A 20,798-nucleotide genomic window follows, 5' to 3' on the forward strand; every position below is an offset into this window, starting at 1 on the left:
ATATTATATATATATTAATAAATAATTTTAATAAAAAAGTTTGGGAACCAAACTTAAAAAACCAAAACCAGCTAAAATATTTTACTTTTAATTTTATTTGATGAACTAAGCAAAGTTTAATTATTATCCTTTCACGTACTTCATCTTTTTTTTAATTACTGAAATATTTATTGTATATAAAAATATTAATTATATATTAAATAGCATATTATAAGCATATACATTTATCAATTTATATTCTTATTACATGAATACACATAATTTATATTTATAGTATTTAATTTACATTATAATAACAAAAATATATTTTTTATTTATTACGTAATATCTATATATTCAAAAGTCCGTATGTTTGTTTTGCGACAGAAAGATAAATAGCTGGCAATTTTTCGCCGTCATACTCCGTATCTCTTGTAATGGCTGGACTTAATCTTTATCATGTTATAAATTAATATTTTTTTATTTAACTTAATATATACAATTTTATATATACATATAAAATCTATAAATATTTATTATATTTAATATTATTTAATTATTCTAACAGTAATTAATAAATACAAAATAAAGTAACTGATAATTATTAAATAGTACACAGTACAATAAAATAATTTTAGAATGTTTTAAGTTGATTTTCTTTTGGCTCTTAAATATTATTGTTATTTGATATATTAATCTTTACTTTGTTAGGGTAAAAAATTTGTTAATTATCTAAAAATTACTAATGTGTAATACTAACTGCAGACTGTTTTAATTTCTAATTAGAAGAAAAACATAACATGCATATATAGAAGGCAAAAAAATAACCTTAGACAAACACAACCATAGTTATAAGCTAAAATTAATAACCACATAAAACAAGTTCAACAAGAACGATAATAAAAAGTGCAAATTTATAGTACATACTACATATTAAAAGAGAAATGATATTTGCATGCACCATTTATATAATTATTTTTTCCTTTTTTATTTTACAATAATTTAAAGGTGTATAGCAAAAAATGAAGAGAAAAATTGGTGCATATAACATTGGTTGTAATTAGCTAGAAAGGACGATGGCCTTGAACGTTTCCTTTAGGACTATAAAGACAAACAGTAACGGTGCACTTGGCAATGATGCATCCTGTTTTTGGGCATTTACCATTAGCACATCCAACATGAGTAGTTTCTCTCCAAACAACTTGAATGTATTCTTCACACTTACCACCACTACTACATAATTGAGTTTTACTAACATTTAAAAAATATTACCAAATCATATTAAAATATTACCTATTTTAACAAATGTTAAATATATCCTATATTACTAAAAAATTTTACTAACATTTTTCAAAAGATTTAATAACATTTAGTAAAAATATTACAATAGACATTTCTTAGTAACACTTAAAGAAATGTTACAATAGATATATTTTGTAACACTTAAAAAAATGTTATCATAGATATTTTTTATAACATTTAAAAAATGTTACAATAGATATTTTATGTAACACTTAAAAAAATATTACCATAGATATTTTTTGTAACACTCTAAAAAATGTTACCATAAATATTTTTTGTAACACTTAAAAAATGTTACAAAAACTCTTTAGTAACATTTTTTAGTTATATTATACTATTTGTTTTATTTTATATTATACATAATATAAATATACTAAAATTAATTACTACAACATAAAATATTTAATTAAATTCACAAATTCACAAAATAAAATTTTTATAACCTCTTTTATTAATCAATAATCATTGTACAAGTTTGCTTCGTGATGCAAATAAAAAGAAAAAAGAAAAAAAATACTTATAGCACTTAAACTCTATGAACATTCCATATAAAAAAAAAAAAGGAAAAGTGATACTATATACATAAAAAACTTAGTCCTTATACTAATCCTAGAAAAATGTATTTATCTGCTTGACTAGTTCATTGCTGCGACAACTAGTTCAGCAGAGATTTCAAAAACTTTCCTTTATAATGTGGGACTTTTGATCTCGGATCCTCCACATCAAAGATTGCACTCCATGCATTCTTCTTTTCTACTTCTCTGATACAGCAAGCACGCTGAATTTACCTTTCAAATCCTGAAAATTTTATATGCTAACTGAAATTTAAGCTACTTATTCCCTCAACTAGACATAAGAGGCCGTAAATTGTAGAACTTACAGAGAAGAAACTTTCTATAGCTCATACACAGCAGCATAATGAGCTTCTACAGAGGTATAACATTTATTTTTTATTCGTTATCTTTGTAGTGCCCTTAATGGCACTGATTAAGGAACCATAAGAAAAAAAATGCATTGAAAATAGTAAAAGTACTTGAAATCTTCTATTTCTAGATTTCTCAACTAATCCTTCGCCAAAGCTATCAGAAAATTGTAATCAATGGCAAATACAGGGAAAACAACAGGTACAGCATGCTAAATTTTTTTATTAAGTCATGTAAGAATTCTCTATAGAATTGAAAGGATCAAGTATTCAAGTGGAGATTGAACACTGAATTTCACCAGTAACTCATTGTAGCAATTTCAACTTCAGTGAAGACCGGAGATTAGAATAACTAGCAGCTTATGTATATACTCAAGTAGAGAATGATGCAAGAAATAGACACAGAACCTTTCTTATCACTCAAAACAGTCATACATGTCTAGCTTTCAAATATTATATATACTAGCAAATAAACTCCTATGTTTATTTCTTTGATCAATGACAGTAAAGAAGGAGATAGAAAACTACAAGAAAGGTAACATAAGACAAACTAATAGTGAATTGACAATTATAAAAATACATTATAATGGAAAAGTCCATAACATTCTAAAGTTGTGGATCACTTACCGAGCTTTCAAATGAGCTTCCCTCTCCTCTATACAAGTGTAATAAGTGTAATAAGCATAAGAAACCTTTATATTTAGCAATTGGCTTGAGTATATAAACCAGAATCACAGGATTAATTTTTAAGTATATAAATATGAATGGCTGCAAATAATTTTTGGATGAAAAAGGTTTAAATGTGCTAAATCAGACAAAAAAATCTCTACCTCTGTAAATAGAATGTAACTTATTGAGACACCAATTAAAAAAAGGAACATATAGCTTATTGATATAAATTTTAGAAAATACTACTGAGTCAATATTTTAGTATAAAAGATTAAAAATTAATAGTGAATTAAATAAAAAATATTAGGTATATAATATATATCATGTTGGGTTATAATTAGTAGTATTCGTGGTCCTATTCTTGTGTATTAATGTAGTTAGAAAGTTCATTATTAATCTTTAAAAGAGTAAATCACCAAAAGATTTGTAAAATATAACTGTTTACTGTCAACTAGTCTCAACCATTTCAAAAACAAATTAAGATAGAATAAAAAAGGGGCAAGATCAAGAAAGAATAAAGAGCAAAAAATGTAAGAGGATATAGCTAGAGGCTTTTATCCTTTATAGTCAATAAAAGCTTTCAGTTTCAGTTCCTCCTTATTTCAACACATTTCATAAATATTTATTTTTTGTATATAACACTTAAATACTATTTATTTTCTATAAGATAGATATATTTATTTTTCTATATTATGAATGTTTTTTAATAAAATATACTTACTAACAAAATAAATATAAAATATATACTCAAATTCTTGCAAATATATACTTCCTATATTGTGCTAAATTATGAAAATCAATCAGCGTTGGTCTAAACATATATACTCAAATTCTTGCAAATGTATGTTAATAACTTCATTTTATTTAATTATCATATTTTGATTACTAAGAGGTACAACTAATTAATGACATATTGATATTAGAAATTTAATTTGCCTATATTTAAAACACTAATAATGAAAATTGTAAGATGTGAGGCAGTAACAGATTGAGAATAAATAGAAAAGCTTATTACCAGAACTTTAACTTTCTTTCGGCAGAGATAAAGCGCAATAGCTCTGCCGAGCTTGGAAGTAGCACCCGTTAAAAAAATTTCTTTAACGTCTTCTGGAATCTTATAGAAAATCACAGCTGCAGTTAAAGTGTTGTCGTGCACGTGATGAGTAGAACTTTATCCTATATTGTGCAGCTAGATTGAATGAATGAGCAGTTGCAGAGTTCCCCCACATGCCCAACGGGGTGCACAAGACAAGAAGAACCAAATACAAACCATAAAATGACAAGCAATTTTGATTACCACAAACAATAGTATATAATATGCAATGAAAATGGAGCAGCTCAATTATATAAGGAGTACTAACAATTAATTATTAATTAATTACTGTAATTAAAGTAAGTTAGCACTTAGCACTAGAATGGAGTCGAAATGTAGTTGTAAGTTGCAAATCAAATACAGGGCAGTGTAGTAGTACTAAATACTAATAGTAAATATGGAGGATGAGGATGCTACCTTGGAAATGAGAGCCTTAATGAAGTCCAGTTAACACCTCTTGAATACAGCAAGCTCTCTGTCTCAAGCTTTTCCTTATGCCTGCTCTTTGGATCCACTCCATCAACCTATCATTTTTTCTTAACAAGTATTAGTATTCAATTAACATCCTTCAGGTGTGACCATTTTTTGGATCCTGCACTAATATAGAATATTTGTAAAGTGTAAACTGACCTCGACATGAGGTAATAGATCAGATTTGAGATAGACACCAGCAGAAGAGCAGTAAATGAACCTTGAAATGGCATGACATGAGATTTAGAATCCAAATTTAATTTTATTATTTCAAACAAGAACTTCATTCATTTAGCATGAGTTGTATACTGAAAATGTAACTTCTATGCCAGTACTTACACTTATTACAATCTAAAACACAAGAAAGATTCAAACCCAACAGAACTCAAGTCTAAAACTCATGTCTACAAATAGATAAGTTGTATACAAAACTTGAGAGCGAAAATCCAACAAGAGACCCTTCTATCTCTTCAAAATAAAAATAAAAATAAAAGATACATCTTTTTAGCATGAGTAAGAAAGAAAAAGGGCAAACTATAAAGCTCATCAGATTGTGACTGTGCCGTGAAATAAACTTATTTCTAGTGGAACAAAGCATAGAAATTGAAATGAATATTTGAAAGATAGAGAGAAAACTGACAAGAGGAAGACGGTTACTTCTTGTGTTGATGAGTAACAGGTTTTTATTAGGATTTTCCTTATAATCTATGTAGATTTTCCTACAATTTGTTGAGCTTCCGTTATGGAATTTCCATTTATAGCACCTCAAAAGCAAATCAGCAATGGAGGGAAACAAGAACAGGACACAGAAGCGCAACAAACACCGTTAAGCTTAAAAAGGATGCAAATATGCCAATTAAAAAAAAAGGATGTTACACAGTTCAATTAAAAGTCACAACAAATTTTAATAGGATAAAGATTGTATGTCTTCAAACTCTATGCACTTACTTTTGTAATTGCACAATCACCAAGACTAAAAATGCAATTATCAATTTCTGCTTGAGCATAGTGGCACTTCACATTTACAATGGTCTCGTCTTCTTCATCCTTGCTACAAAAGAAATAAGGGAAAGTATGAGGAGCCAATGGAATATTTATACAATGTGTACAATGGAGGTTTAGGGAGTATTAGAGATATAACTATTAGTATTACCTTTTTCCATCAGCTGAAGCTTTTGGGATGAGTGGTATCATGACATGGTATTAGAGCTCTAGATCTGAAAGGTCAAGAGTTCGACCCTTAGTGAACCCAAAAATCAGTTTAAACTTTTGGAAAGATGTTTATTATCTCTAGTACTCGGATGGTTATTCTAGATAGTATGAGGGATGTTCATTTTGTAACTCAATAGCCCATTGTGCACATTGTACAAATAGTCCATTGTCTCCCTAGCGGGATCCAAGAAATAAATATATAATCTAATCTAAGGTACGAGCGTAAAAAGAGCAATATATGAGCTTGTGAATTAGTAGTTCAAACTTACTTTATTTTAAACTTTTGGCCTTTATTTTTGTCCTGCATGCTTGAGCAGAAAAAATTAGATAAAAAGGAAACTCATGAAAAGAATCTCAAAAACATTGGGTCATTAATCTTCAATTCGAAACTGATAAGGCATTGCTGGAAAAATCCAATTGCCTAAGCTTACTCAATGACCAAACAACAGCAAAATCAATATAACCGGCGAAACGGTTATTCGAAAGATCAATGCTATTCAATGAAGAACATCTAGAGATTCTACTTGGATTTTGTCCTTCAAACATGTTGTTGGACAAAGAAAAGTAGTGAAAGAAATTGTAACTGTCAAAGAAACTTTGAGGGATATGTCCTGAGAATGAGTTGTGAGAAAGATCAAGAGACCTAATTGAACTCATGTTGAGAAACAAAGTTGGTATTTGACCAGAGAAGCCATTGTGACTTAGATTAAGATTCTGAATGGTGCTGGAAAGTGTAAATGAAGGAGTAATGCTACCATTGAAATTGTTATGAGAAAGAGACAATACCATTAGATGCTGCAACTTCTCAAGGCCTTTTCCAATTCTTCCAGATAATCCCAACCCAGCAAGATTGATCTCAGTGAATCTTCCTGTTGCTGGATTGCTGGTGCAAAATTTATAACCGCAAACTAACCGGCAAGTGCACCGGGTCGTACCAAGTAGTACCTCAGGTGAATGAGGGTCGATCCCACGAGTATTTATGGATCAAGCAACAATGGTTGAGTGATTGGCTTAGTCAGACAAACAGAAAGTATTGTTTGGGTCTCAATTGCATTAAACAGTAAATCAGAGAATCAGAAAAGCTAGCAGTAAACAAATAGTGAATAATATATAGAGAAACAGTTAAGGCTTCAGAGTTATCTATTTTCTGGATTGACTTTTCTTACTAACTATTTTAATTATGCAAGATTTAATTCATGGCAAACTATATCTGACTAAACCCTAATTCCTTAGACCTTTTTAGTCTCCTCTAAAATTCATCAACCGCCAATTCCTTGGTCACTTAATTCCAATTAGAGGGTGAAGTTCAATTATAGTTTATATGCCACAAAAATCCTAATTACCCAAATATAAGAGGATTATATATCACGTATCCCGTTAAGTCTAGATAATTAGAGATGTAAGAGACTATATTTTCAAGCTGTTGTTCAAGTAAAGAGGTTTTCCAAGTTATATAAGAACTCTATTAGAATCAAGGTCATACTTTTGTTCCACCCAGATTTATAAAATAAAGAATGAAAACAATTCTTGAATAATAAATCAGTACATGAATTAAAATAGAAAAATAATAGTATCAATCCATACAATAGACAGAGCTCCTAACCTTAACAATGGAGGTTTAGTTGCTCATGGTTCAGGGAGAAAAACTAGGATTCAGATAAACTATAAATTGTCGAATCCGATAGAAGAGAAGAGAAGAGCCCGAAGGGCTGATTCTTTTTCCCTTTTATATCTAATCCTAATTAATGTAAATTATATTTCCTAAAACTAAATAATATATTTTCCTATTTTTAAATTGAATTAAAGTTTAATAAAGAATCAATCAACAATCCGTGCGAGGCTTGTAAGCATGGGGACCACTTGGCTTCACTAGGATCCACGCCTAACTTGGGGAATAGCTGCGCCTTACTTGAGGGATGCAGGGAGGAAGGGCGTGTTGAACTCACATGGTGTGCGTTACTTGAAGATTTATTGCGCCTTACTTAAGGAGTCAAGGCAATTGTTGTATGTTGTTGTTAATGTCTTGCGCCTAACTTGAGATTTCTCAAGTTAGGCGCAGCCTTGGCAGAACTGGTGGAAAAGAAGTATAGACTATTATATATCGTTGGAAATTTCTGAAAGTTAGCTTTCCAACACCACTAGAATCACGTCCATTGGACCTATGTAGCTCAAGTTATTCAGGTTTGAGTACAGAGAGGTCAGCGTTGATAGCATCATTCGCCTTCTTCTCTTTTTCTGCGAAAACTCCATCAAATCCAGCCAAATGCTACCTAAAATAAATAGAATTACAAATGATTCAAAGTAGCATCTATTGTAGCTAAAAGATAATTAATTCTTGATTAAACTCGATAAATTGAATGCAAATTCACTAGGAAAAAATAGGAAATATGCTCACGCATCAATTACATTGAACCCTGTTCCATGAACAAGCACTTGAATCATCTTTCCATGAAGCAAGATATGAAGAAGGGTCATGGAGGTCTGATTTAAACACAATCAGGCCAAGAACATAATCATTTAGCTGAACATTATTCATGTTATTACTGTCTCCATAGCAAAAACTTAAAACTGGTTAGTTAACTAGTTAAGTTTACAAACACAAACAGAAACATAAACAGAACAGGCATAACAATATCATATCACAATAGTCGTAACATATCACATTATATCCAAGTCTTGCTTCTCTCGTTCTAGTTACTAACTACTAACACTTTGCTTTCTAGTGTAAAATATTGCTAGGATAACTAAATGAATTTCAGAAATGAAGCCAGGAAAGAAAAAGGAGCGCCTTAGCAGTTGGAGATACAATCTGAAATCACCAGTGTCCTCTTCGGGATTCTCGGGATTGAATTAAGTAGATCTTAACATTAGGAATTCAATCAATTCATGGCCAAAAAATCTTAACAAATATATACAAAAATGCTTAAGAAGATTGCAAAGAATAATAATGAAGCAGTGAAAATTAGAGAAGAAAGAACACGAAAGGAGGTTCTTCTCCTCCTCCATTAGACTCACCTCAAAACAGAGAATAACAAACCCAACCCTAGAATTTGTTTAAACGAGAGAGAGATTCAAGGAGCGGAGGAGCACGATTGAGAGCGTCAGTGAGATTGAGAGCGAAAGTGCGAAGCAGAAAAGGAGAACGATCGAGAGCGCCAGTGAGATTGAGAGCAAGAGTGTGAAGGAGAATGTGATTTGGGGTAAGATTGAGAGCGAGAGTACGAAGGAGAACGAGATTTGGAGCAGGTTCCCTGATTCTGGAGGCTCTGCCTCATTAGCTACCATAGCTACTATGCACAATGGCAATAATATGCTTGCAAAACTTATTATTAGTACCATTTTCCTAATTCTCATTTTGTTATTCTCTGCCAATGCTTGCCAAATATTAGTCTATAATAATATTGTAATGAATAATGGCTATATATGTATAATCTATGTATATACACTACTACATACTTGACTTTTACTAACATTTAAAAAATATTACCAAGTTATATTAAAATGTTACTTATGTATATTAGTAACATTTTAACAAATGTTAAATATACCCTATGTTACTAAAGAATTTTATTAACATTTTTTTAAAGATTTAACAACATTTAATAAAAATGTTACAATAGATTTTTTATAGTAATATTATGAGAAATGTTACAATAGACCTTTCTTGGTAACACTTAAAAAAATGTTACAATAGATATATTTTGTAACACTTAGAAAAATCTTATCATAGATATTTTTTGTATCACTTAAAAAATGTTACAATAGATATTTTATGTAACACTTAGAAAAATGTTACCATAGATATTTTTTATAACACTTAAAAAAATGTTACCATAGATATTTTTTATAACACTTAAAAAAATGTTACCATAGATATTTTTTGTAACACTTAAAAAATATTACAAAAGATCTTTAGTAACATTTTTTTAGTTATATTATACTATTTTTTATTTATATTATACACAATATAAATATACTAAAATTAATTACTACAACATGAAATATTTCATTAAATTCACAAATTCACACAATGAAATTCTTATAACCTCTTTCATTAATCAATAATCATTATACAAGTTTTTTTCGTGATGCAAATAAGATGAGAAAAAAATATTTATAGCACTTAAATTCTATGAATATTTCATATAAAAAAAATGATACACAGTACATAAAACATGAGTAATTGGCTCAATCTCCCCAGCTTCCGGCAGCACACAGAGAGCTCCAGAAACCTGCAAAAACCCCATCACTGCCTTCTTATGCAATTGAACATATTAAGCCAAAAACAACATGGGGTCACTTATACATACGCTCCACTTGTCAAACACATGTTCGGTAATAAGGGGGAAACTTTTGACATATAACATACAAAATTTTGTGCATTCCTTCCATATACATAGAACCATACTCAAATACTCCATCCATTCAACAACATCTATTCTTTCAATCTTTATGCATATCAATAAAAATTTGTTTTGACAATATTAATAGCAAAAGATAACTTGATTCTACCCCAAAAACAAAAATCTTGAATTGAAATTATAACCTCTTTTATATTCTCTATTTACACTCCATTAACAAGCACAATTAAAGTAAGAATGAAAACCATGAGTCTTTGCCACTGGTATACTAACCCAACTGGAGGAACTATAACTGCTTCTCTCAATACAGTTCTATAAACATCCAAGGGCTCAAACTCGAGACAAAGGGAATAAGGATGAGCTTACCTACCACTTGAAAATTACTAATGTACTATGCAGCAAAAATTAAACTATTTTCCACTAGCTGAAGATGATTTCTAATGTTCTACTCTAGGGAATAAGCAACCAAAATGAGAAAGTAAAAATGATTTGACAGGTTATGCATGACAACCATTGATTGGGAATTCAAAGCAGCGACTACAATGCCTTCTAAACAAAAACATGAAAATTTTAAATGGTTTAATTATGAAAATACGCAATAGAGGAATGTTAGGAAAACAAGAAAACCAATGCATTCAAAGAAACCTTTAAAGATGCCAACTCCTTCAGTCCCATTTCAACTGAAAGCATATTCTTGATATTTCCTTCTCCAGTAAGATCATTCAAGTCTGGAACAAATTTGCTTTTCTTGTCTGGGGCTTCATCACCTGCTTAAAACTGATTATAATTATATCTAGAAAAACCAAGGGTTCATAATAAAACAGAACAGTAAAAATTATCACTAAAGAAAAAATAACATGAGCACAGATTTGTCCTATAACACTGTCAAATTAGTATGAAATGAAGAATAAGAAGTCTTTATTTCATGCCTTTTTTCCATTATTCCTCCTTAGCTTTTTGTCCTGCAGAAAGGACAACCTCAAAAGGAAGAGGGGCTAATAATGACCAAAGTTCATACTTTGAAACTGCAACATCTGCACAGATGCCTATAATCCATAGCAAATGTTACACAAGATAAAATTTAGCAGTAATGACCGAAGAGCTTTCACTTCAGATTCAGCTCCATTTAGCTGGCTCGCAGCAGCTGCCACTTCAACTTTTGCGTTCTGTTGGAGAAGAAATCATTTCAACATATAACAAGAGAGGAATCATTCTTAGAAAAATTATTTATTCTGGCAATAATGAAGGGGGGAGGAGAAAATATATTCACCTCAACTACAGCCTGCAGAGATGTGATTTCCTTACCAATTCCATCCTTTTTGGCATTTTTAAGTGCAGCCTGTATCCAAAAAGAGATGGTACATGCTATTATTTGGTGAACAATAGCTCCATTCACTGTGATGTATACATACTTCTTTTATGATACACGCATCTACACTTCAAGTTAATCCCATATTACCTCTCTTTGGCGCAATGCTGCTTCCTTTCTACAATGCCATTATGCAGGTGTGTCATATATACTATTAAGTGAAAGAAAATCCACTTGAAAATATTTCTAACAACTCACCAATATGCTATAGAACATGCAAGTTGAGATCCTTCTAGTTTTCCCTTCCAAGATCTTATTCAAGCTAAGATCTTCAGTAGGGTCTTCCAAAATTGGGGCAATTCGACTTTTGAAAATTTCAGCTACAGACCTAGAGTTAAACAAGTCAAGAATATTAGCTCAAAGCAGGGGACATAAACAACTAGTACAGCAATAACAACACCTGAGCCCTATCACACTAAATAAAGCCAACTACATTTGACGAGGCCTTTACTTGTTATGATTTTTTTGCATAATCACCACCATCAATCCCAAATATATCCAATTAACAACTTTATTGTTCTATAAAAAATTAAAAATTCATCCGGTGCAAAAAATCATATCACAATAGTAGTGAACTAGAAAGTTAATCATTCTTGCAAGTATTTTACCAGCACATCAAAATGTTGAATCCTGAAACTGCCACCATAGATAAATTAAAAAAAAGCTAACAAAATTTATGGTGCAAGCATTGCATAGGACAACAGAGATGAAAACTTAGTGCTCTATCATATGTTAAGAGTATATTAGCCAATCTAAAAATGAGACTATAAGCTGAATAAAATAAGAAAGTATAAACAAAATAATTGAAACATCAAATACATAATGAGAAGTAAACCTTTAACTAGGTTAGGTAAGAAAACCACATGATCAGATGCTTTGCGAAATTGGGTCAACAAAAACAAAAATGGAAAATTGGTAGGAAAAAAAGTTAACAAAGAGGCAAACCCGATTAAGAGTGATATTAAATTGTCCAGTTTTAAAGAACTATATACGAGTCCTTCTATGCCAGGAGCAATCAAATTGAGGATTTGAGATTACACAGATTTTAGTTCTATTCGTCAAAATATTCAAACAAAACTAAAGAGGTAAAAGAGGAGAAAACATAACTAGAGTCTACTAAAATAAAAAAAAATAGAACTCATCGCGGAAGCACATCAAAAAAATTGTGTAAATACAAACAATAAATTCAGAAGGATTTGAATAATAACAGAAGCAGCTTTTAACAAGAATAATTAATTTATCTCAAACAAGAACAGAAGGACATTTGTTAGAATGGAAAAACATAACAACAAAAAGATATATTTTCTTTCTTCCACATTCCAGTAAAGAAAATACCTAATTTGCTATTTTTCAAGGGGAAAAATAGAAAATAAATTAGCGAAAGAGTGAGAGACCATACCTTATCACTGTTTTTCCAATTGGTAAATGTCCTTATTAGACTATTTTCTTTAAAATCTTCTTATTTTATATCAAATTAATTACTACTCTATACAACAATTTCCTCTAGAATCAATATATGAGTTTTTCCAATTGGCAATATCAAACAAAACAGAAATTAGAAATTAGAATCCAAGCTTAGTAAGAAAAAGCAACTAGAAAACAGAGGATATGAAAACCTTATAATGTATGGTTTTTAACAACTTAATAAGCAAATAAACATATTTCAAGATCGGTAAATGAAAACCTAAATTCAAAACCTAACTACTAAATCACCAATTAAAAACTTAAATCAACTAATAATTAAACGTCAAATTAATTATTACGTAAAGATTAAAGAGGATTGAAGAAGTAAGTAACTAACTAAACAAGAGAACTGAAACTTACCAGGCCGTGGGACGAGCAGACGATGAAACCGGCGAGAAGACGGCGATCCAGGCGAGAAGATGACGGCGCGAGAAGATGAACTTGAGGCGAGACAACGCGAGCTGGAGTGAGAGTGAGAACACCGGATTGTGGTTTCGATTCGCGAACTATGAGATCGAAGAGGCGAAACGAAAGGTCGAAGAGGCAGAGCGAGAGATCGAAGAGGAGGAGCGAGAGGTGGTTTCACAGCTTCGAGAGTGGGAGTGAGAACGACATTCAGACGCGTGAAATTGGGGGAAAATGAAGAGAACCCAGCTTCGAGATTGTAGGATTTATGAAATTAAGGGAAATGAAATTTGGTAACGTTTGTATCTTATTTTTACTTTTTTGTAAAAATAAAAATGATATTTTCTAATATTTATTTTACAAATGTTACTAAAAGTATAATTTTATTAGTATAGCTAACATTTTAAAAATTGTTATATAAAAAGTGTTAGTAAATGTCTAAATTCTAGTAGTGATATATCATATAGTTGCCTTTTGATGTACTTCAATACATGTATGTATTGATTTAATTACTAGATGATCAAGAAAGAATTATAAATTATTAATTATCAATTAGAGCAGTATAATGATTATATTGATGATTCTTGAATCAGATCTTTCATAATAACTTGGGATCAAATTAAAAAAAGCTTGTAAATTCCTTAATCAAATAATGATGCAGGAACAAGAAGAAATAGTAGATTAAGTATATTAATTAGTTATTAATTATAATAAGAGAATACAAATTTTATATTGTTTAGGATATATAGTAATTTGTGTTATGTATTAATTTTACATTACGTAAATCACTACAACAGAGACGCTGCTTTGCAGCGGTTATTTTTCCTATTAGCGTCGGTTTTAAACCGCCGTAAAATCAAATTTTGGCGGTTTAGTGGACTGCCCTGGTTATTGGTGCGGGAAAATGATTTTGCGGCAATTTTCAGCAACCGCTGGTATAACCGTCGCTGAATCAGTATTTTGCGCTAACTAATCTAGTGGCGGTTTAAAACGCCGCAATATACAAATATTAGGATTTAGTATATTTTTTACCGGCGGTTACGAACCGCTGCAATGTTGCTACGGTTTTTTTATTTATGGCTTTTTGTGGCGGTTATAAAACCGCCGCTAATTCCAAATCAAATTTTAAAAAAATGGATTTTCCTTTTAAAAAACACTAATTTTTTTTGTTTAATTTTAAAGATATATTTTTTTTGCCCTTTTTGGATTTTTTAATACTATAAATCTTAATATTTTAAAGCCATTGAATCTAAACTTGTGGCAAAAACAACAAAATTTACTAGAAAATAAAATAATATATTTATAAAAATATCAACATAGTAAATCTCTTGCTAAGAATTGCATAGTGAAATTCAAAAAAATGTTTACTTCAAACCAAAATAAGTCCAATCCTAAAATTCTAATTTTTCACTCTACCCTTCCACCGAATTCATCCCTGCAATGATATCTGGTGGCAGCTCCTCACCTGCCATTGAAATAGATATCTCAAAGCACTCTCCATCGCCTGCCTCTTTTTCTTCTCTGTTGCTGCTTTGAACCTAATAGATTATAAGCATTTCAATCTTAAGACTGTAAGTAGAAAAATGAAAGGAAGTAAACTCAGGCACACAAAAATTATGAAATGTAACAACAATGAAGCATTTTATCAAATATCGGTTGAGCAAAAACATTCTTTTAAATCAACATAAGAATAAAAACAAAAGCAACTTGCAACCATTTCACTACAGATTTCAACACAAATTATTTACCAATAAGTAGTAGTAGAAGTGTGGCCCGAATATCAAATACTGCACGAGGCAGGTTTCCTCTTCCTTTACTTCCAACAACAACACCCAATGCAATGTCATCAGTAGCTGCCCCAGCCAAATGAATTAGTGGCCAATAGAGCAAGGCAGCAGGAACACGTTCGATTAACTGCATTGCACTTGTGAGACTTAGATTTCTACCATTTTGAACATCATTTCCAAAGGACAAAGCCATAGCTGGAGGAACTCTTAAGAACAATTGAGAAAATAGTATGTCACGCATTAAGGAAATAAAATAGAGGGTTGAGAAAAATAGATATGATATGCCAACAAATACTCAAATGGAAGCCATAAACATTAACAAAAATTCCAAGGGGTCATCCAGATAGACAACATTTAGAATACATCATCAATCAAAAATAAACTTAATCAGTGTGTGGAGTCATTTAATTTCTTATAAAATGCTTCTTCATTGGACAAACAAACAAATTTTATTACATTACATACAAAGGCATCTTTCCAACAACATCCAATTTGAAGTATGAAATTCTTTTCCTTAAGAAGTTAAAGAACATATAGATATAATTATCCCTTCTTACAATGGTTACCACAATTTCCATTATTCTAGTGAACTAATTCTACCCAAGAGTTTTTCTTGTTGGTTCTTATAAGCTCTTTCATAACCTAAATGCATACTTTGATGTGAGAAAACTTTTTTTCGGGAAGAAAAAAAGTGAGCAACTAAATTAATCAAGCACATCAGGCTTAAAGATACAACATATATCAATAATTGATAATGGAATGGTGATGAACACCTACTCAAATACCAAATATAAAAGACGAGCAGGATTTCAAATGCCATTGAATAATCCATGCCTTAAGTGATCAAGCTATAGAGCTTAGACAAGAATATAGCACAATATATAAATGTCACTATCAAGAATAATGTTGTGCCTTAATGCTTAAAACCACAGTTTTACATTTGTCCTTACCTTTTAATAATGGAAAAATTATCCATGAAACTAACTAGAGAATAAAATCAAGGAAAAAATGAGACTCTTGATATTTTCATGTCCTTCCAACACAATAATTCTATGCACACAAAAATGCTAAATAATCATACTAGTTAACTAATTCAATAAATGTTAGGATATGAGCTAAATTGACTTTAAAACATATTAAAAAATATCTCAAATCAAGGGCCCTCTGCCTCCATAATATTTTCATCCTACAAAGACTAAGCACTACACATACATGCATGTTATTCCATCACAGCCAATCTCATATATGCAATTACTCTTTTATGGTTTTTACGTTAAAAAAAAAAGCTAACATGTCTAGTGAGATAGACATATATGCACAATATAGATGTAATAAGAAAAATCAATTCCCAAAAGATGGGCAAAAAAGCATACCATTGTTGAATCCATAAAATGCACTTGTAGTGGCATCAATAGCAACAAGCTGTGCAACATTAAAATCCATGAACAAAGTTTACAACTTAAAAAAACCCATATAATTAAAAATAGTAAAATTCCTATACTGCATTCAATTGCATCTTTCACTACACTCAATTTGAACAACGTCTCTTGAAAGGGGAGCTACATAGTAAAGATTACTGGGCACAAAAAACGAGCAAAATCATTTTCAAAGTGTATAGAAAGAAAGTTCAGAACAAATCAAACAAAAAAGAAAACACCAGAAGTAATGAGCAGAGCAGAAGGAAGAAGGCACTAACAATGAGTAGAAGTTGGAACAGAAGTGAGGAGTCTGAATCTGCAGTGCTCCAAGGGCAGACATGAACCTGCGATGGGTGGTGCATCGATGAATTGCTTCTACTAAAGCTACCTTGAGAAGCCAAAATTTTCCTTTGGCAGTAAACTAAACCAAACAAGAAAATAACCACAAATGCCATCAAATATCAAAAACTAAATTTTATAGATGAGAGATTGCTACGTAATCCACCCCTACCCCAATGCCAGTAGCTTTCTGCCCACTTCACAAGCTTTGAACTTTTATAAAACTAAATTGATAGACCCAGATACTCATGAATCCCAACAAATAGAGTGAATAAAAATAAAATAAAAAACAAAGAAAAACATGACTTCATAACTACAACTTAATGCCATAAAAAGTTTCTCACATAAGTTGTAATAATATAAATCTCTATTACATTCAGTACACCTGAAGCTAAAACCAAAATCGGAGGCATCTTTAACAAGCTGAAACTTTAACATATATAAAGCTAGAAATCAAACTCAAACAATGGCATTGGCTGCATATTAGGTGGACCAGTAGATGGTCTATTTGGCAATAGAGAAGATGCGGACTGATATATCACTACTAGAAAACTAGTTATTACAGATAGATATTTTCGACGGATTTTATCCCACAGAAATACAGACGGAATTTCAGAGGAATTTTTGTCGGAAAATAAAAAAAATGAATTAGCATAAATTACAGACGGAAAAAAGAATTCGTCGATAATTCTGTCGTTAAAATTAATTTTTTTTTGTGAAAAATTGTTACAGACGAAAAATCTGTCTGTAATTAAATAGACAAAACGCTGCATTTTATTAAATTATTACAGACAGAAAATCCGTCTGTAATTTAAAATTTTCCGTCAGAAATATTGAATTAAACCTAAATGAAAGAGGAGCTTCTTCCAAATGAAACACGAGCTTCTTCAGTTCTTCTTCTCTCCATAACACGAGCTAGTTCTTCTCTTTGTGGCTGCTACTTCTGCTTCTTCCGCCGCTGCCGCTGCCGCTGCCGAGCCGTTGCGTCGCACAGTCTCTCTCTATCATTCCTTGTGTCGCACGAGATCCCGCCGCCGCCGCTGTCGTCGCATCTACTCCCATGGTCGTAGAGCGCTCTCTGCCTCCGCTTTCATTGCATCTGCTCCCTCTGGCGCCTCTTCTATCTAATCTCAACTCGCTCTCTCAGTTCTTCTTGTAACCATCTCAAATTTCAGGTATATATATGCTGATTTTGTGATTCTGTTCTTCGTGATAAATCTTAGGGCTCAATTTTTCTGTGCTAGTTTTAGGTTTATCATACTCTGCTTTTGTGCTTAGTTTGAATCTACGGATTTACTCTGATTTTGATGAATTATTTTCTGCAATCGAAGCTTTTTTGACCTAAAATTCATGGTAGCCCATTGCTTTCTATAGTTTTTAACTTTCAGAGTTTCTATTCTCCAGAGTCTGCCATGTCCACCGGCACCGACTCCGCCAAGCACGCCTCACCCGACGATATCAACTCCAACTCCTTCGATCCCGATCACTACATGAACCTCATGGTAACCTCCCTCCAAGTCTCTTCGCATTTTGTTGTGATTATTTTCTGTTTGTTAGGTTCTAATTTGGAATCATTAAATTGGGAAATTTCGTGAAGGTTCACAAGTCCAATTTGGAAGGGCTGCTTCAGTGCCACGTCAAGCTGGCTGCTGAAATTAAGAATCTTGACACTGACTTGCAAATGCTGGTTTACGAGAACTATAACAAGTTCATCAATGCTACTGATACTATAAAGAGGTACTTAGTTTTAGTGTGAAAACTGAAAACATATGTGTGGCTTTTTAGGTAGGAGTTGATGACATTTCTCGTCACGCAGGATGAAAAGTAACATTTCCGGGATGGAGACAAACATGGAGTAGCATCTTGAGAAGGTAGTTGTAGCTATAGTTTACTCAATCCGATTCGAATTGAGTTTGATAGGAATGTGTGTTTTCCCTGGTTGTTGCAGATAATGTCCGTGCAGTCAAGGAGTGACAGCGTTAACACTTCTCTTTTTGACAAAAGGGAGCACATAGAGAAGCTGCATCCTACTTGCAATCTTCTCCATAAAGTTCAGGTATTAGAGCTATTACATGTGTCTTTTTCTGGTTTCACATTGTTCTTCACTACAATACTTATGTTTCCATGTATTTTAGCTTGGTGATACAACTTTTTGTACTTCTAATATTGCATATAATTATATGTTCTAGAAATATGGCTCACATATTTTTCATCCTTGTTGAAGAATAGTTCATATATGATCTACCTGATAGACTTAACAAGTGCATCAAATCGAAAGCTTATGCAGATGCAGTTAGGTTTTACACTGGAGCAATGCCAATTTTAATGGTTAGTTTGGATGATATAGCTTGTAATTCCATTCCTTGATTACTTTCGCAAACATATAAATCAAAGTCATAGATGAAATATCTTAGTTTGTTCTTCTCTGTCTTAGGCATATGGAGATTCATCTTTCCAGGATTGCAAGCTAGTCTCTGAGGAAGCAATGGCTACAATAGTAAAAAACTTGCAGGTTTTGTTCCTTCACCTTTGCCAAGCCTTTGGACTTGGGCCAATCAAGCAAAACAAGCCTGGGTCCATCTTAGATGCATTTATCTATTTTGTTACTCTTGTGACTTAGTTTGATCTTCTATACCTCTATAATTTGCTTTATTTAAGTGTTAATTTGTGTTTCTCTGCCTCCCTTATTAGCTTATACATTGGCATATATAATGCCCTTGTTGAATTGCTATATGCTGTCTTATTTAGTGACCAACTACTATTTTACTGACCAATAATATTCAATAGGATTAGCTGACATTAGCTATCCTTCCAAACATGGCTAAGACTTAAAAGTATATAGATTATAGTTAACTTAAAATCTCTACTGTTTTACTGGAAAGGATAACTGATGCTACAATTTGACTTTTTCCCCCTCTAACCAGAGGAAGCTATTTTCAAATTCTGAATCAATACAAAAGAGAGCTGAAGCTACAGTGCTCCTTAAGCAGTTGGAATATCCGGTTTGTTTTGATTTTCTTTATATTAAAAATTAGCCAAAACTTATCTCATTTTTAGCATTCATTAATTTTTAGCCAAAACTTCAAAATATTATTTGCTTATTCATGCAGGCTAAAGAATGTAGCTTCAAGAATTGGCTTCTTTGTACAGAGAAATTCTTCGAAAAGAATTTGATTTATCTAAATCAACATGTGTGTTTACAATTCCAATAGAGGTACAATAGTTGTCAATCTTTGTTCTAAAGTACTGATGCTTTTCTATATATATATATATATATAGTATTAGCCCCCTGTTTCAATATACATATTACTCCATCTGTTTCTACACTTTCACTTATTATTCTCTCCATTCTTATTCTTGCCGTGAGATTCACTAATTAACAAACAAGAACATGGAGTGGTGGGTGTCAATGCCAAAGGTGGAGTTGCATGCTCATCTCAATGGATCCATTAGAGACTCCACACTCCTGTATGTATATTCATATCTCTATCTTCTGATCTTCAGCATCCTTTTATTCTTTTTTAATTATTATCTATATTCATTTATTTTGCAGAGAACTCACAAAGGCCTTAGGTGAAAAGGGTGTTATAAATTTCTCTCATATATATATATATATATATATATATATATATATATATATATATATAATAAACTTTTATTATTATTATTATTATTATTATTTTCTTTTTGGCTCCTAAAAGACAAGCACAACCTATAATGTCCCTCACGTGGTTCTCTTTATGTTCCTACTTGATTTTGATTCTTGATGCATTGTGTGTAAGCCTTTTAGCTCAATTTTGTTAACAAGAGCATCCATAGTGAGGGACAAAAAGGCATATCTACGAGTTAGTTATTAGATATACAAAAGTAGAAAATTTAAAGCTAAGGCACTGAGTTTTCTTCTTTCTTTATTAATAGGTGATGCTTCAATTCTTCCTTATGTCTCTGTATCCTTATTTATCTTAAATGTTCTCTCCTTTATTAATTATTTAGTAGTTCTGTGAAGA

The 20,798-nt window shown here is 31.6% G+C and overlaps 1 protein-coding gene across 2 annotated transcripts; it reads left to right on the forward strand.

Annotated features, from left to right (window-relative positions):
- The first annotated feature begins 17,658 nt into the window (after positions 1-17,658).
- On the forward strand, positions 17,659-19,784 carry LOC140182603 (vacuolar protein sorting-associated protein 51 homolog). 2 transcript variants are annotated; one of them, XM_072229736.1, is made up of 7 exons: positions 17,659-17,966; positions 18,196-18,293; positions 18,389-18,528; positions 18,608-18,662; positions 18,740-18,847; positions 19,021-19,119; positions 19,226-19,784. In XM_072229736.1, the coding sequence occupies exons 2-4, from the start codon at positions 18,204-18,206 to the stop codon at positions 18,648-18,650; spliced, it is 273 nt and encodes a 90-aa protein (XP_072085837.1). In that variant the 5' UTR covers positions 17,659-17,966; positions 18,196-18,203; the 3' UTR covers positions 18,651-18,662; positions 18,740-18,847; positions 19,021-19,119; positions 19,226-19,784. The 2 variants fall into 2 exon arrangements, with proteins under 2 accessions (XP_072085837.1, XP_072085838.1); XM_072229737.1 differs by having other exon boundaries at positions 19,044-19,119.
- The last annotated feature ends 1,014 nt before the right edge of the window (positions 19,785-20,798 follow it).

This window comes from Arachis hypogaea, chromosome 20 (assembly GCF_003086295.3).
Source record: "Arachis hypogaea cultivar Tifrunner chromosome 20, arahy.Tifrunner.gnm2.J5K5, whole genome shotgun sequence".
Classification (NCBI taxonomy): domain Eukaryota; kingdom Viridiplantae; phylum Streptophyta; class Magnoliopsida; order Fabales; family Fabaceae; genus Arachis; species Arachis hypogaea.

Excerpts from the sequence above, each read along its gene's own strand:
- LOC140182603 (XM_072229736.1), top strand. The coding sequence starts at position 18,204 with ATGTCCACCGGCACCGACTCCGCCAAGCACGCCTCACCCGACGATATC. Across the intron at positions 18,294-18,388 it reads ATCACTACATGAACCTCATG|GTTCACAAGTCCAATTTGGA; the intron begins GTAACCTCCCTC and ends AATTTCGTGAAG. Across the intron at positions 18,529-18,607 it reads GCTACTGATACTATAAAGAG|GATGAAAAGTAACATTTCCG; the intron begins GTACTTAGTTTT and ends CTCGTCACGCAG.